A 15236-nucleotide genomic window follows, 5' to 3' on the forward strand; every position below is an offset into this window, starting at 1 on the left:
TACTTGATCTTTGTACGCAAAGAAGCTTAATTATAATTCTTTATATATTTTTGGGTTCAACCTAAGTCAAACATCTCCCTTCTTTTAATACTCATATTCTTGATTTTAGATTCTGGCCCAGGTCCTTGGTACTACGGTACTGAGAGACTAGTTGGTACTTGGCACCCAAGTCTTTCTTCCTTGATTTCGGTATTTGGATACGTATTTCCTTCTCAATTTTTGATGCCTGAAAACTGGGAATTGTTTGGGCCTCATCAACTTTCACTTTTAAGTGAAGTTAGGCCCAAAAGTAGAAAACGAGCTGAACTTTGACCTATGCGAAAAAAGAAAGATACTTTTTAAGAAATAATAAAAGACAAAAATTCCCTTCAGTGTCTTACCACCGGTCGATAAGCCTATTGTCCAAGAGTAGCGACGCCATCTGGTACGGGGAACCACTTTTCTGGAGGTAGCCTCTTCTGTGCAATAAAAAAATCATTTTTTTCACACCAATATTCAACGGTAATATTATATAAAAATAATAAAATAAATATCGACCTAATAATCCCTAAGGTCATTTTCCACATATCTTTCCTTTTCTCCTTCCTCTTTCCCCTTCCTTTGGCATTTTTCTTGTATTTTTATGCATTGTTTTACATGGACAAATTAATAATATTTTTTTTTAAAAAAAACTTTAAAACAACAAACAAAAGGAAAAGCCCCATGACACACACACATACGTTAAAAAAAAAAAAGAAAAAGCAAAAGATGATTTCGATCAACATCGCCATGCAGAAGCTGCAATAATTGACCTATCTTGCCAACACAACCCTTGTCCTCTGTCAAACTATAGCCATCACACGAATACAAACCCAACAATATCTTCGACTGAGTCACTGCGTTTGCACTCAATGGCACCCCTTTGAACCTTTTCCCTTCCATTATCTTCCTCCATTTCTCCAACCTTTCATGCCTCTCCGTCCTCTCGGGACCCTCAAACGCCACTATATTACGAATCTCAGGTGCAAATATGTATTGCTCCACCTTGGCTCTCTGTGCTGATTCTGGTGTGAACATGGCATCCAATGAGTCAAAAATTGCTGAATAATAGTGCAATGCCTCAAGAAGCCTGCCCAAAAAGTATGGTCCATTATGGCTTGCTTCTTGTTCCACTTGTGTGACAATGTTTGGAGCTTGGTCTCTGATCATTGCTAGTAAATTCCCAAGAGAATTACTAGGCACACGATGGAGACGATTCACTGAATTCACAGCTAGTGCCTCACCAACCCTTCGGTTAAACATGTGGGGTTTAAGGTCTTCGAGTTGCTCACCCACCGGGTGGAATTCAAATGGGATGTGAAGAGAGTGAGCTAACTCGGTTAAACACCTACCGGTCTCTCTTACCGACTCTATGGAGGATCCAACGCCGGTTATCCGAAGAAATGTTGCTCCACCGGGTGGTGCTGCTAAGGCTTGCATGAAAGCTGGCCATTGATAGCCTTGAAGAATATCTAAATCTATAACATGCACACGTTCTTCGGCTTCAAAGGCCTCAAATATAGCTTGGTTTGCGGTGAAGTGAGCGAATTTGATGTAAGGACAAGCTTGGTAGACGATTTGGTAAATCTTGAGGACTTCTAGTGTGTTTGTTGAGAAAGGAGAGAAGGGTGTTGGAGGAGTAGTACTAGAACTGGAGGTACTGGGTTTGGTGGTAAGTGTGGCAGCTAGTCTTGCACTTAGGGCTTCAGTGAAGCAGGCCGCTACACGCTGCATTGAGTCGCCGAGAGGTGAGACAACCCGATTGAGATGGAGGACATATCTCCTTGCCAGCATGTAGTCTTCTTTGGCAACTGCTTCAGCACAAGCTAGAGGAAAGTGCACTAGTTGAAGCCCACTATCTTGTTCCTGTGGATCAAATAGACAAGTCATAAGAATAATATATACAGTAGAGATCTTATTTGAGAAAGTATAAGGTTTCTGCTAAGTGGTATATTTTATGCAAAGAAAACTGAAATATTCTCAAGTACCACATCAGAGACAAGAAGAAATTATTAGTGACTTTTTGTTTAATTTGATTCAATGTTTCAAAACTTTTCTAATAAAAAAATAAATATTTTTTGTATCTTTTGATTCAATGTTTCATTTGATTCAATATTTCACCTTTTGTACTTCTACCTCTTTATACATACATACTCATAGTCCTTCATGCCATCTTATGTTAAATACATACAAGACCAAAAATGATATTATTTACCTTTAATCTTTCATTGACATTTATCTGTTTTAACATTTCTGTTTCATCTAATCCTAACTAGTATGAGTTGGCTACAACCAAGGAAGAGGGGTTTGCATTTTATATTGAGTGACAACGGTAGTTACGATTTTGATGTTAAGGTTGAACGTTGTGAATTTGTGGGTTTTGTAAATAATGTGATTGACTGTGGGTGTTTGAGATGTATGTTTTGTTTTAGAATTAAAGAGAAAGAGAAAGACACATTCTATATCAACTTTTACTCTATAATATTCCTCGAAATTGTTTTTTTTTTTTCATTACTTCAATTGAATAATTATAATGGATATGTGTGTGCAATTTATAATTGTTACTTTTTATGATAAACTCATTACTAATAAAGTTCTATAACAATTATGCTATAAAACATATAGAATATTCTCCAAAACCGTTTTATATAAAATATTACAATATTATATGTGCATCGTACGGGTAACTTACTAGTTTATTTTAAATTTTGGGACAAAAGATAATTTAGTATGTTATCAAAAAAACTCGTGATCTTGATTTCGGATAGTTGTGTCCACTCAAGACTCTATGATGCTCAAATTAAAAAAGTATGAAACATGATTTAATGCTTTGTTTGTTTTAGAATAAAATATTTATATAATTTTCAAGTGTTTGTTTGCATGTAAAATATGGTCAAATTTGTAAAATATTTGAAAAAAACCTTTCTAAAAAGTTGTAAAATATTTTACCTTTGAAAATTTGGTAAAATATTTATATTAAAAAAAACACAAAAGGGCTCCCCTTTCCCTATATAGTGGCTAGGTTGTGAGGCCGGTGGCTAAAGCCTTCGTGCAAGCAATCAGTGATGGTGGTTTGATGGCTAGAGATGCTGTTTTAGTGACCGACCTTAGCTTTCTAATCAGTGGAAAGGCTGAAACGGTTGTTTTGGTGACCGATGCCAGCAGTCCAATGACCAGAGATCGTTTTAGGGATTGTCGCTAGCGATCTGGGCATTGGAAACACTGCCTCGGCGACTAGTTCCAACATTCTAATCACTGGAGCTTCGGCACTAGTATGTTTGGTGGTTGAGTTGCTAGTTTTAATTAGTCATTTACTTGAAAAATTTTAGATGTCATACTAAACATTTAAAAATATTTTACTTTAAAACAAACAAAACCTAACCTAGAACATCTCGGTTGGAAAAGGTCTTTGACACGGTGGCTTGTGGTATCTTTATTGCTCTTTTCTAAGGTTAAAAATGTTAGCATGCTACAGTATTTGAAGGAAACAGAAATTGCACTTTAATGAGAGAGATTATTCACCTGCTCAGAGCCAACAGATTGAGGTACCATCAAGCTATGGTTAAGGTTGTGCTGATAGTGTTTTTGCTGTTGTGTCTGCTTCTGCTGTAGTTGATTGTCTTGGTGGCGATCTTGTTGCAACAGTTCTGATAATGGTCCACTTGCAATAGAGCCGGACATTTGGTAAGTATCACTCTCTTGGGTCAGTTGAGAACCTCCTAGACTTGATGTTTCGCTCACCGAACCACAAAACCTGGAGGAATTATTGGAGATTGTCAAGCCGTCCACTGCTGGAACAATGTTTGGGATATCGAAACAGTGTGATGAACTTCCAATATAATCATCCAAAAATCCTCAATTGCTGGCAGTGAAAGGCCCTCAGCTGGCTGCATATACTGATTTTTTGGTGAGTTAAAGACCCTATGAAGTGGGCTTAGTCCCTTCCCTTTGTTGGTGCTTCTAAAAGGACCAATCTGAGACAATAAGCGAGGAGGAGAGCACCCTGAGAGACTCTGACCTTGCATTGCCTGAGCATAGTTGTAATTGTAATTGTAAGTTGAAGTTTGTGGAGATTGCAAATTCCTCACTGGTGATGAGATCATAAAATCACCATCCAATTGATCAGAGAAAAAAGACTCCCATAGAGAATTGTCAGGTGATTGCACTTCAATATCTCCATCCAACTCAAACTTGAGGGTTGGAAAGTCGAGGCATGTTGTGGTTAGACTTAGACTATTCAGTCCCAACTCATTGGATAGAGTTGTAGTAGACGTTTTTTTAGATTCTGAAACTGACTCAATTGATGAAGTTGGTGGGAGTTTCGTGCTTGAGCTCTCACGTTTGAGTGAACCCATGCTTCCACAAAGAGAACTCATCATCCCTTTTTTTTTTTTTTTTTTTTAATACCTAAAACTAAAAGAGCAAATATGCTCAATACCCAGAAGCCAAAAGTACTCTTAGTATAATATTCAGCTCTTCAAAAAGGAGAGATTTTATTAATTAATTAATTAATTTTTTTTAGTATTGGTTTCTATGACCTAGCTCTTACTTTGTTAGTTTTAACTTCTAGGGATGGCAATTTAGATCTGACCTGTAGATACCCGGCCTGACCCTAATGGGCTGGATTTTATCCGGCCCAATAAAAAATAGGGTCGGGTATGGGTTTAAAAAAAATTCGAAGCGGGTCTGGGTCGGGTTCGAGTTTTATGAAAAAAACCCGGAACTCGACCCGAAAACCAGACCCGTAAAAAACCCGGTAATGTGATATTACTTAAAACCCCCTATATATATATATATATATATATATATATATATATATATATATATATATATATATATATATATATATCTCATCTAATTTGCAAACCCTAACTCACTACTCACTAACCCAGCCTAGCCCCAGCCGCCTCTCATCAGTCTTCTCATATTCTCATTCCCTTCCCTCACGCCTCACTGCCTCAATCAATTCCCCTCAATCCCTTATCACGCCTCATTGCCTCATCAGTCCCCCTTATCAAGCCTCACTGCCTCATCAGTCATCACGCAGCCAGCCATGCCTCACTCGGTCACTCTTCAGCCATGCCAGCATGCCTCAATCCTCATCAATCATCACGCCCTCACGCCCTTAGTGACCCTTACGCCCTTAGTGACCCTCACGCCTCAGCATGCAGCCACACTCCCTCATGCCTTTGTGCCTCAGCAAGCAACCACGCCTCAGCCACGCCCTCACGCCTTAGTGCCTCAGCACGCAGCCGCGCCTCATCACGCCCTCACGGTCAGTTTTTCTCTCTCGATTTTTTTTTTTTTTTGGTAATAGGAAATTTCTGGTGGTTTATGTTTGTTTCAAGGAGCATTGAAGTGTTGAGGTTGCTATGAGATGTGTTTTCATATAGTCACATTGTTGTTGAACAGCCACTATGTTGAAGTGTTTCATAATTTGTTGTTGGTTTAGAGATAGTAGCCTAGTAGTAGTAGATGGGTGTTGCACAGCCATTGATCAAATTTGTTGTTGAACACTTTTCAAAACCACTGATAAGTAGTCCATTAATTTGTAGTCTAGTAGTTTATTAATTTGTTGTTGAAATGCCATTGATCAGTAGTCTAGTAATCTATTAATTTGTTGTTGAACAACCACTAATCAAATTTGATAATTTTTCTATTATTAGTAAATGCATGATGAACAATTGTTTCAATAAATATCATTTAACATAATGTTAAATTATGTGATTACTATTGCAGTTCTATCGATATAAATTTACTGTCCATTAGCAATAATAATGTTGAGACTTTCATGTATTTTCAGTTTATGTTATGTTGATTGTTGAGACGTGTGTGCTTAGATCCTTATTATTGCTGCATTGATTTATCCAGGATATTTAGATTTTTTGTTAAATTGAAAAACTAAAAATTCAACCATTTTGTGCTAATGGAAGAAATTGTTTTTTGTTTTTTGTGTTTGTTGGGAATGTAGAGCCTAAAACGGAGATGGAAGACTAAAACGGAGATGGAAGACACAAACAAATCTGGTTCTTCCTCGCCAAGCGGCTCTCCCTTGAGAAACAAATCTAGTTCTTCCTCGCCAAGCGACTCTCCCTTGAGAACCGGACGTTGTCCCTTGCCAGCTATGCAGTCTCCTTCGCCTTTTTCACGATCACCCTCGCCATTGTCACCTGGCAGCTCACCCTCAGGATCACCATCAAATTTATGCCCATTAAACAACGAGTAAGTGTTTGGATTTTATAGTTAATCATGTTTAACTATGTTTGGGTTGATAGAATTTGTGAATCTGTGTAATTATGAATTGGTGCCTATTAATCAATGAGTATGTGTAATAATTAATTTGTGAATATTTGTTGTGATTCTAACTCCCAAACTTTTGAACCAATTAGGAGTCCAAAATCTCCGACGGTGGACCCAGCGGGAGAAGACTTAGAGGTAGAGGAATAAGAAGGGGAAGAGGGAGAGCAAGAGCTACAAATGAGGACTTGGAGTTGGATACAAGTAGAAAAAGAAAGACTACCTTAGATGTTTGGGATCATTTTACTAGAAGAAAGTTGATAGAAAATTTAAAGCCCAATGCCACCATTGTAGCAAACTTTACTTGGGTGATTCTAGCCAAGGTACAACTCATTTGTGTAATCATTTAGCAAGATGTCCACGGTTGAAGTTTAAAGATATAAGGGATATGCGACAACAAGTCTTAATTAAATAACAAAATAAGGTGGATGGAACTATGAGTTTAAATGCCTACCAATTTGATCAAGTCAAAGTGAGGAATAATCTTGCTCATATGGTCATCTTACATGAGTACCCCCTTTCAATAGTTGATCACATTGGGTTTAGAGAATTTGCGGTTTCTCTTCAACCTTTGTTTAAACTTGTCACAAGAAATACTTTGAAGAGTGACATTCTTAAAATCTATGATAATGAGAGGGAGAAAGCTTTGAAGATGACGGACAAGAATGGAAGTAGGATGACAATTACAACTGATATGTGGACTTCAAGTAACAAAAAGAGAGGGTTTATGATCATTACCGCTCACTTTATTGATTATACTTGGACGTTGTAAAGCCGTATTTTAAGGTAATTTTTTTATATATAAATTGAATGTTAAAGACTTTACATTTAGAATGTTAAAGACTTTACATTTAGTAATAAATTGAATGTTAAAGAGTTATATTATAATTATTCATATTATTTTTCTAGGTTTGTTTATGTTCCTTCTCAACACACGAAAGATGCCCTTACTGAAGTTCTTGTTGATTGTTTTTTAGAGTGGAACATTGATAGAAAATTGTCCACAATAATCGTTGATAATTGTAGTACTAATGATGTTATGATAACACTTCTCTTGAATAAGCTTGATACTAGTTCTCTTATATTAGGTGGGTCTATGTTGCATATGAGATGTGCTGCACATATTTTGAATTTGATTGTTCAAGATAGGTTGTCTCTTATTGGTGATGGTATTGAAATGTTGATTGTTTTTTAGAGTGGAACATTGATAGAAAATTGTCCACAATAATCGTTGATAATTGTAGTACTAATGATATTATGATAAGACTTCTCTTGAATAAGCTTGATACTAGTTCTCTTATATTAGGTGGGTCTATGTTGCATATGAGATGTGCTGCACATATTTTGAATTTGATTGTTCAAGATGGGTTGTCTCTTATTGGTGATGGTATTGAAAGGATTCGTGAAAGTGAGATTTATTGGACTAGATTACCAAAAAGGAGGCAAAAATTTGAAGAAAATGCACGTCAATTGCGTGTTCAATGCACCAAAGAGTTAGTCTTAGATTATAAAACTCGTTGGAATTCAACTTAGTTAATGCTTTCTACTGCATTGATTTATAAAGATGTTTTCACTCGTTTGGCTAAACGTGAAACATCTTATACTTCTTTACCACATGATTATGATTGGGAGTTAGCCAAAGATATTTGTGGGAGGTTGGAGTTGTTTCATAGTGTGACTGAGTTTTTCTCTGGTCGTAAGTACCCCACAACTAATATGTATTTTACTTTGATGTGTGAGTTGAAAATTGCATTGAATGAATGGAGTTTGTCTTCAAATGAGATGATAAGTACGATGGCAGAGAGCATGCTTACTAAATTTAATTCTTATTGGGCTAATGTTAGTGTTGTTATGGCTGTTGCTGCTATCTTAGATCCAAGATATAAGATGAAGTTATTGGAGTTTTATTATCCTAACATTTATGGTGATAATTTTGATTTGGAGATTGAAAAAATTAAGAATTTTTGTTATGATTTGCTTGATGAGTATAGAGATCTAGATGAGTCCCTTGTACATAATGAAGGAAATTTTGATATTCCTGCAAGTACTTCAAGCCCTGCGGCACAAATGAAGTTTAGGTTGAGTGAGGCAATGTCAAGTTATGATTTGTTTGTGAACAATAGTTCAAAGAAACATGGGAGTGCTAGAATGGAATTTGATCATTTCATTGATGAGGGAGTGTTGAAGAGAAATGAAGATTTTGATATTTTGGGATGGTGGAAAAGTAATGGTCTCAAGTATTCTATTTTACAAAGGATTGCAAGAGATATTTTAGCCATTCTTGTCACAATGTTGCTTCAGAATCTGCCTTTAGCACTAGTGGGAGACTTTTAAGTCCACACCGTAGTAGGCTACATCCCAAGACTATAGAGGCAATGATGTGTGCTCAGAATTGGTTATGGAGTGAAATCAATGGTTAGCAATTGTCTAATTTTTATTTATAAAATCAAAATTGTATTTTTATATTTGCTAGTTACAATTTGATGAAGTTTATTCCTTTTTTAATTCATTGTTGTAGGTTCTTCAACTATGTCTGGAGATTGTGATCTTCAAACAATTCTTGATGATGGGAGCCTAATGAAGAGGATGGGAGTTGTGTCACAATGGTGGAAGATTAGACATTTTGTAATAATTTAGTGGCCTTTTAATTTCTTAGACTTGTTGGATTAATTTGTTGGTTTGTAATTATTCTAAGCCTTTTGTTGGTTTGTAAGTATTCTAAGCCTTTTGTAATTTCTTAGCCTTTTTAGTTTCTTAGATTAGTGGGATTTATTTTGTAACTTTTTAATTTCTTGAACTTGATATTTATTTCTTGGACTTGTGATATTTTGTAGCTTTTTATATTTTATTTTGTAGCTATGATTTTGTTGATTAATGATTATCTTAGTTTAGTGATTTATTGATTTAAAATCTTAGTTATGATTTATTGACGTTTAGATGTATAATTAACATGTGATTTATGATTAACCTATGATTTGGATTGATTTGGCTGCCATATAACGTGGCCTAAATGCCAAATTTTGGCATTTGGGCCATGTTATATGGCTTGAATGGGCTTGAATTTAGGCAAAAAATTTTAATGGGCTTGATTTTTTTTTGTTGGCCCAAATTTGGGCCCAAGAAGATAAACGGGGCCCGCAGGGCTGGTCTGGGCCTCCAAAAAAAAACCCGATTAATAATTGGGCCGGGTCCAGTTTCGGGTCTTGGCCCGCTGGTTGGGTCCGAGTATGCAAAAACTCGGCCCAAACTCGACCCGTTGCCATTCCTACTAACTTCTAAGAGTTGGTAGGGTATTGAGAAAGAGCAGAGGCTCTCTTTTTCTCCTTCTTATTAAAGTGGGATTTGTCTCATTGTTCAGAGTAAGGTTAGTGATTAGGGACAAAAACCCTAATTCATTCGCATGTGATTGAAGGTTTGTGAAATTGATCACCTCCATTTCATTTCCAGCGCTTACTCGAGGCAGAATTTTGTCATATCTAAAGGTACACTGTTTTATTGTTTTTAACTATTTGTTATTCAGCTTTGGGATGCCTGTGTGCTTGTTTTACAGGACAATTTCGTAGGCCAGGACCCACTTTGTTTGGGCCGGCCCCGCTGAGAACAAGGTACTTAGCATAATCAGTGGTGGCATTTTTTTATCATTAAGAGGAGAAAATCTTGACGGTAATCTATATATGTATATAAAACCTAAGCCTCTGAAATTCTCACAATTTTTTATATTAGTACAATATTTAAATGAAATTATCATTTGATTTAAATAAAATTATTATTTTTAGTTCAAACTTAACCAAGAGTGAAACTTTATCTCTCTAATAAGTCCAACTTGAACTCAAACTCATCATTATCATTTTTTTTAAAATAAAATTATTTTTGTTTAATCAAAACTTAACAATGAGTGAAACTCTATCTCTTTAATAAGTCTAACTTAAACTCAAACTCAAACGTTGATAATCTATATAAAAACAAAAATTATGATAAGGCTCAAAAAAAAAAAAAAAAAAGACTAACGTTGAAAAAAAAAAAAGAGACTCATGTTGATAATCGTGGGTTCAGTTTTTGAGTTGAAATTTCTACTAATTATATTTTTTTTATTGTACATGGCAAATAAAGATGCAACCTATGTCTTTCAGCCTACGGAACGATAAATTTTTATTTGATATGTTATATATAAATTTGTTGAATTTGGTTTGGTTCTGAAGTAGAATTTTGAGATTCTATAAATTTTGAAGTTTTAAGTCTTGGGGTTTTTGGTATTTGCGTCTTAATAGGTTGATTTTAATTCTTCACCGTAAATGCTTTTTATTTATGTTCATGTGATTTTTTGTTTTCTTATTAAAAGCTATATTTTGGTTGATTAATTATTTGCTGGGATTAATTTCAATTAATTAATTTTTTTTAGAATGCCAATTTATTCATTGTTAGATTTTGTTTTTCAAAGTCAATATTTTTTCCGTGCATCACACGAGTTAGCGACTAGTATTCTTATATTATAAAAGGACGAAAAATGGCCTACTAACGAAGTAACTAGTAAATAAAAGCATATTACACGGTTTTAAAACAAAACAAAAATCTAACCATGCATATTGGCAAAATAAAGCCAAAATGTTGTTAAATTTACATCAACAAGAAGACCCAATACTTGATCCCCTCATGGCCTATTTCTTATAGATAGCATAATTAGAAAATGTTAACATCCCTAATATCATCGTATGTGCATGAATATATTCTCAAATCTTTTTTTTTTTTGACAGAATATATTTTCATATCTGATGATAAAGAAAAATCATCAAGAGTAGACACTATAAACTGAAACTATCTCTTAGAAAAAAAAAAACAAATGAGTTAATTTATTCATATAACGCATTGTTGACACGGTTAACAAACATTTTAAAAAAATGCTAAGCAATATATTTGTTGAATCTTTAATATCTTTTATATATATAATCTTTATTATTTCTTCATTAATTATGTCCTTGCACTTTACTCTTATTTAATTTATTTAAGCCTATGATATAAATAGCATAACAGATTAAAATTAACATCATAATCGTAATAGTTAACATTTGTTTAAATGTTAATGACATAGTAACATCCAATTGATTCTTTTAAAAACATATTGATAAGATCTTATGAACTCCATAATGAAGTTACCATGAGGACTATGAAGGATACCAATGAAACTTCTTAATTAGGTACTCTTGAAGTATGGAAAAATGGTATTCCATTCTCTTACATTCATGGTAGACTCTACTATGAATGTAATAAGTGAAATCCTACCATGAATATAAGAAGAGGGAGCACAATTCTTTGTTTTCTTTTAGTACTAGGAATTACTCAACCTTTAGTCCTTGTGTCTCCCCTTTTGCCTTTTAAGTTGTATTATTATAAAGATTACAAAGAATATTCTACAAAGACAAATTAATCAACCCACAGGCTGATTTATTACATGAACTAATTGAAGTCCCACCACCATTAAACCACATTCAATTTTACTAGGAATACTTCTCTAGGATTTAACTAGAGAAGTTAAATAGAAGATTAGAGGGTGAGAAAGAGGCCAAAATGGGCAAATGCCCCATTCGCGCAAAAAAAAAAAGAAAAAAACAGCATTATGCCACATTTTTCAAACTAATTAGGGAAATGTCCCTCTTTTGAAACTCGATTTTCTTAAAATAGAGTTAAACCCTATAGCGACGTTTTAAGGAGCCTATAGCGGCGTTTTAAAACTCGAGCTTGCATGGAACTCGAGTTTATAGAGCTCGAGTTACAAAACACCGCTATAGGTCCTTAAAACATCGCTATAGGGCTCTAGATTTTTTTTTTTTTTTTTTTAACTCGGTTTTGAGAAAATCGAGTTTCAAAAGAGGGACATTTTCCTAATTAGTTTGGAAAAGGGAGCATTTGCCCATTTTTTTTGCACGAAATGGGCATTTGCCCATTTTCGCCGTGAGAAAGAGGTAAAAGATAGTTGTTCATAAATAATAATAATAATAATAATAATAATAATAATAAAATAAATAAATATAGAGGTAAAAGATAGCTAGCTAGGGTGGAAGGAGGGAGAGAAGTTGAACAAGAAAAGGGAAGAAAAAAAAGGACAAACGAGGAGACATAGGCAAAGTCGTCCATTGTGGCGTCGGTGGCGCCGCCTAGGCCTTGGATTTGCCAAAGGAATGAAGTGCTTGTCCCCAACCCTTTCCTCCTTAGTCGGAATTTCTTTGCAAAATACACACAACTTTCTATTTCTCTCATTTTCATATTACAAACAAAACCTTTCCTGTCCTTGCCACGAAGTCACAAGGCCACACTTTCGTGCCACCTCATTGCCCCATGTATCAGCAAATCTTGCTTCATAATGTGGAACCATTTCTATTTGTGAAAGAGTCCAATATATATGATTGTTCTCAACTTTCTTTCTTTTTCTCTTCTTGTATTTGTCAGCACCTAGACAAATCTTGCATGATTTATCCATTTTCTAAATCTCTAAAGAAAGAATTGATTTCCATTGATTTTAAGTGTAATTTTTTGACAATACTCATTCTTAACCAAGGTTTCCTACACGGTTGAGTCTTGATTAAGAGAAAACACGCTTTGAAAAGTTAATAGCAAGGGTCATTATTGTTCATCAATGGACCATTAAATGTGAAGGTCGTCTAGGCAGAGATTATCGGGAACCTATGTAGGCATTCTAGTTTTCTTTTTCGGCTAAGTGACATCAGGGTATTTATCTGCAAAACTATCTTATGCATATGCTATAATATCTCTCTCATTGTGCGAGTCTTATGAAATTGTAAAGTTCACATTTCATAAGATGAATGTTCTGCATGAAATGCATATGATAATTAGTAGTATGAAACTAGATTATTCTTAAGGGTTCAGATTATCATTAAGCGTAAAGACTATTGGCACTCCTTTTTTTTTTTGGCTGAGTGGGTGTGTGTGTATATATATATATATATATATTATATTTCTTAATTTGTATGGTGCAATCCATTTAACAGTGGCGGTGAGTGAATTACATGTGTGCTGTTAGGTTTTGTGGAGTCTAGTTGTGTTTGATTCAGTTGACGACCTGACCCAACCCGATTAATGTTGCGTAGTTTTTAATGGGAGATTTTTTGAGGCTTAGTCCATGGAGCGGAGGCTTGGGCCGATAGCCCATTGTGAATCTTGTGTACAGGAGGTAGAAAACGTTGTTTTGTGATTATGGTTTGTTGTTGTCGTTTTTGAGAGAGAAAAAAAGCACTGTAGCCGCACTTTGTATTTTTCCTTGATAATAGTGAAATTCTTGCAACTCCGTGGACATAGGCAAATTGCCGAACCACGTAAATACTGTCTTGTGCGTGTGATTATTTTCTTTGACGTGTGTTTTTCTCTATATTTTGTTTCTCACAGGTTGTGAATTTTGTGGTTATTCCCTACATGTGCACCATGCAATATGTGACGTCACTACAAAAAAGGGGTCTATAGCCGCGTTTCAAAAACGCAGCTATAGACCCCGAAAACACGGCTATAAGCTAGAGCCGCGTTTACAACCCAGGCCTAAGCGGTGCAGCAACAGCCCCTGTGGGTCTGTAGCCGCGTTTTTATAACCGTGGCTAAAGGTTAGGCCTAAAGCCGCGTTTTTAACCACGGCTATAAGCATCGGGTCTATAGCCGCGTTTTTAAAAAAACGCAGCTATAGTCTAAGACCTATAGCTGCATTTTTTAAAAACGCAGCTACAGACCCACTTTGAGCTGCGTTTATAACCATGGCTATAGGTTTTATTAAAAACAAAAAAAAAAAAAAAAAATTCTGGGTTTTTTTTCCCCAAAAAATTCAAAATTAAGGTTTTTTTAAAAACAAAAAAACAAATTTTGGGTTTTTTTTCTCCCAAAAAATTCAAAATTCAAACGAAAAAAAAAATTCAAAATTAAACACAAACCCAAAAAATTCAAAATCAAGCACAAACTCAAAAAGTTTAAAATCAAACACAACATATTCACAATACAAACACACCCAAAAAATTTAAAATCAAACACAACATACTGTCAATACAAATACAACGTGCTCCAAAATATAACAATACAAACCCATGAATCTCCTCTCATTCAACAAAACCAACCCAAATTTAACACTAAATTCATTCAAAGAACACAAAAGCACAAGCTCAGAAACACAAGAACAAGCTCAAGAACACAAACTCATTTAAACATAAACACAATATCAGCAACAAAATAGCAAAAATAACCTCTAGCAAAAGTATAATACCCATAAAAAGATTAGAAAATTTTTACCTTGAATAGTAGAGGTGAGTGAGCCTTTAGTTTTTCTTATGAAGTTTCCCGATGACCCTTGCCTGAAAAATGAAGTACATGGTGGTGTGGAGTGTACTGGTGGGACATTGAGGGAGAGGAGTGTGTAAGTTGTGTTGAAAGAAAAAAAAAGAAGGAAAGAAAGAAAAAAAGAAAAGAAGAAGTAGCAGCAAAGAAACAAAGAAAAAAAAAGTGTTGTGCTGGAGTGAAGAAGGAAGAAAGAAAAAGGAAAAAGAGAGAAAGAAAGAAAGAAGACCTTGGCGTGATTTGCAGAGAAGAAAGAAAGAAACCCAGGAAATTAAGAAACCCAAGAAAGAAAGCACGCGTGCTGAAGAAGGACCAAAGAAAGAAAATATAAGAGTGGGGGTAGGTGGGAAAGTACGGTTCTTTTCTTTTATTTATTGGTGTTACCTATAGCCGCGTTTTTGAAAACGCGGCTATAGCCCCTCCTTTATATAAAAAAATAAATTATTCGGACGCACAGGCCATCTTTTTAAAAAATATATATTATTTGGCTAGACCTATAGCCGCGTTTTTGAAAACGCGGCTATAGGCCCTCTGTAGGGGAAATTTTTTTTTAAAAAATATGCACAGGCCATCTTTTTTTAAAAATATATATTATTTGG

At 35.0% G+C, this 15236-nt stretch overlaps 1 protein-coding gene across 1 annotated transcript; it reads right to left on the bottom strand.

Moving 5' to 3' along the window:
• Positions 1-757: 757 nt before the first annotated feature.
• On the bottom strand, positions 758-4397 carry LOC142611221 (GRAS family protein RAM1-like). The gene is given in 4 exon segments (XM_075783272.1): positions 758-804; positions 807-1884; positions 3541-3866; positions 3869-4397. Coding segments are annotated over 4 exon segments (1980 nt in total).
• Positions 4398-15236: the final 10839 nt, after the last annotated feature.

This window comes from Castanea sativa, chromosome 1 (genome assembly GCF_040712315.1).
Source record: "Castanea sativa cultivar Marrone di Chiusa Pesio chromosome 1, ASM4071231v1".
NCBI classification, from domain to species: domain Eukaryota; kingdom Viridiplantae; phylum Streptophyta; class Magnoliopsida; order Fagales; family Fagaceae; genus Castanea; species Castanea sativa.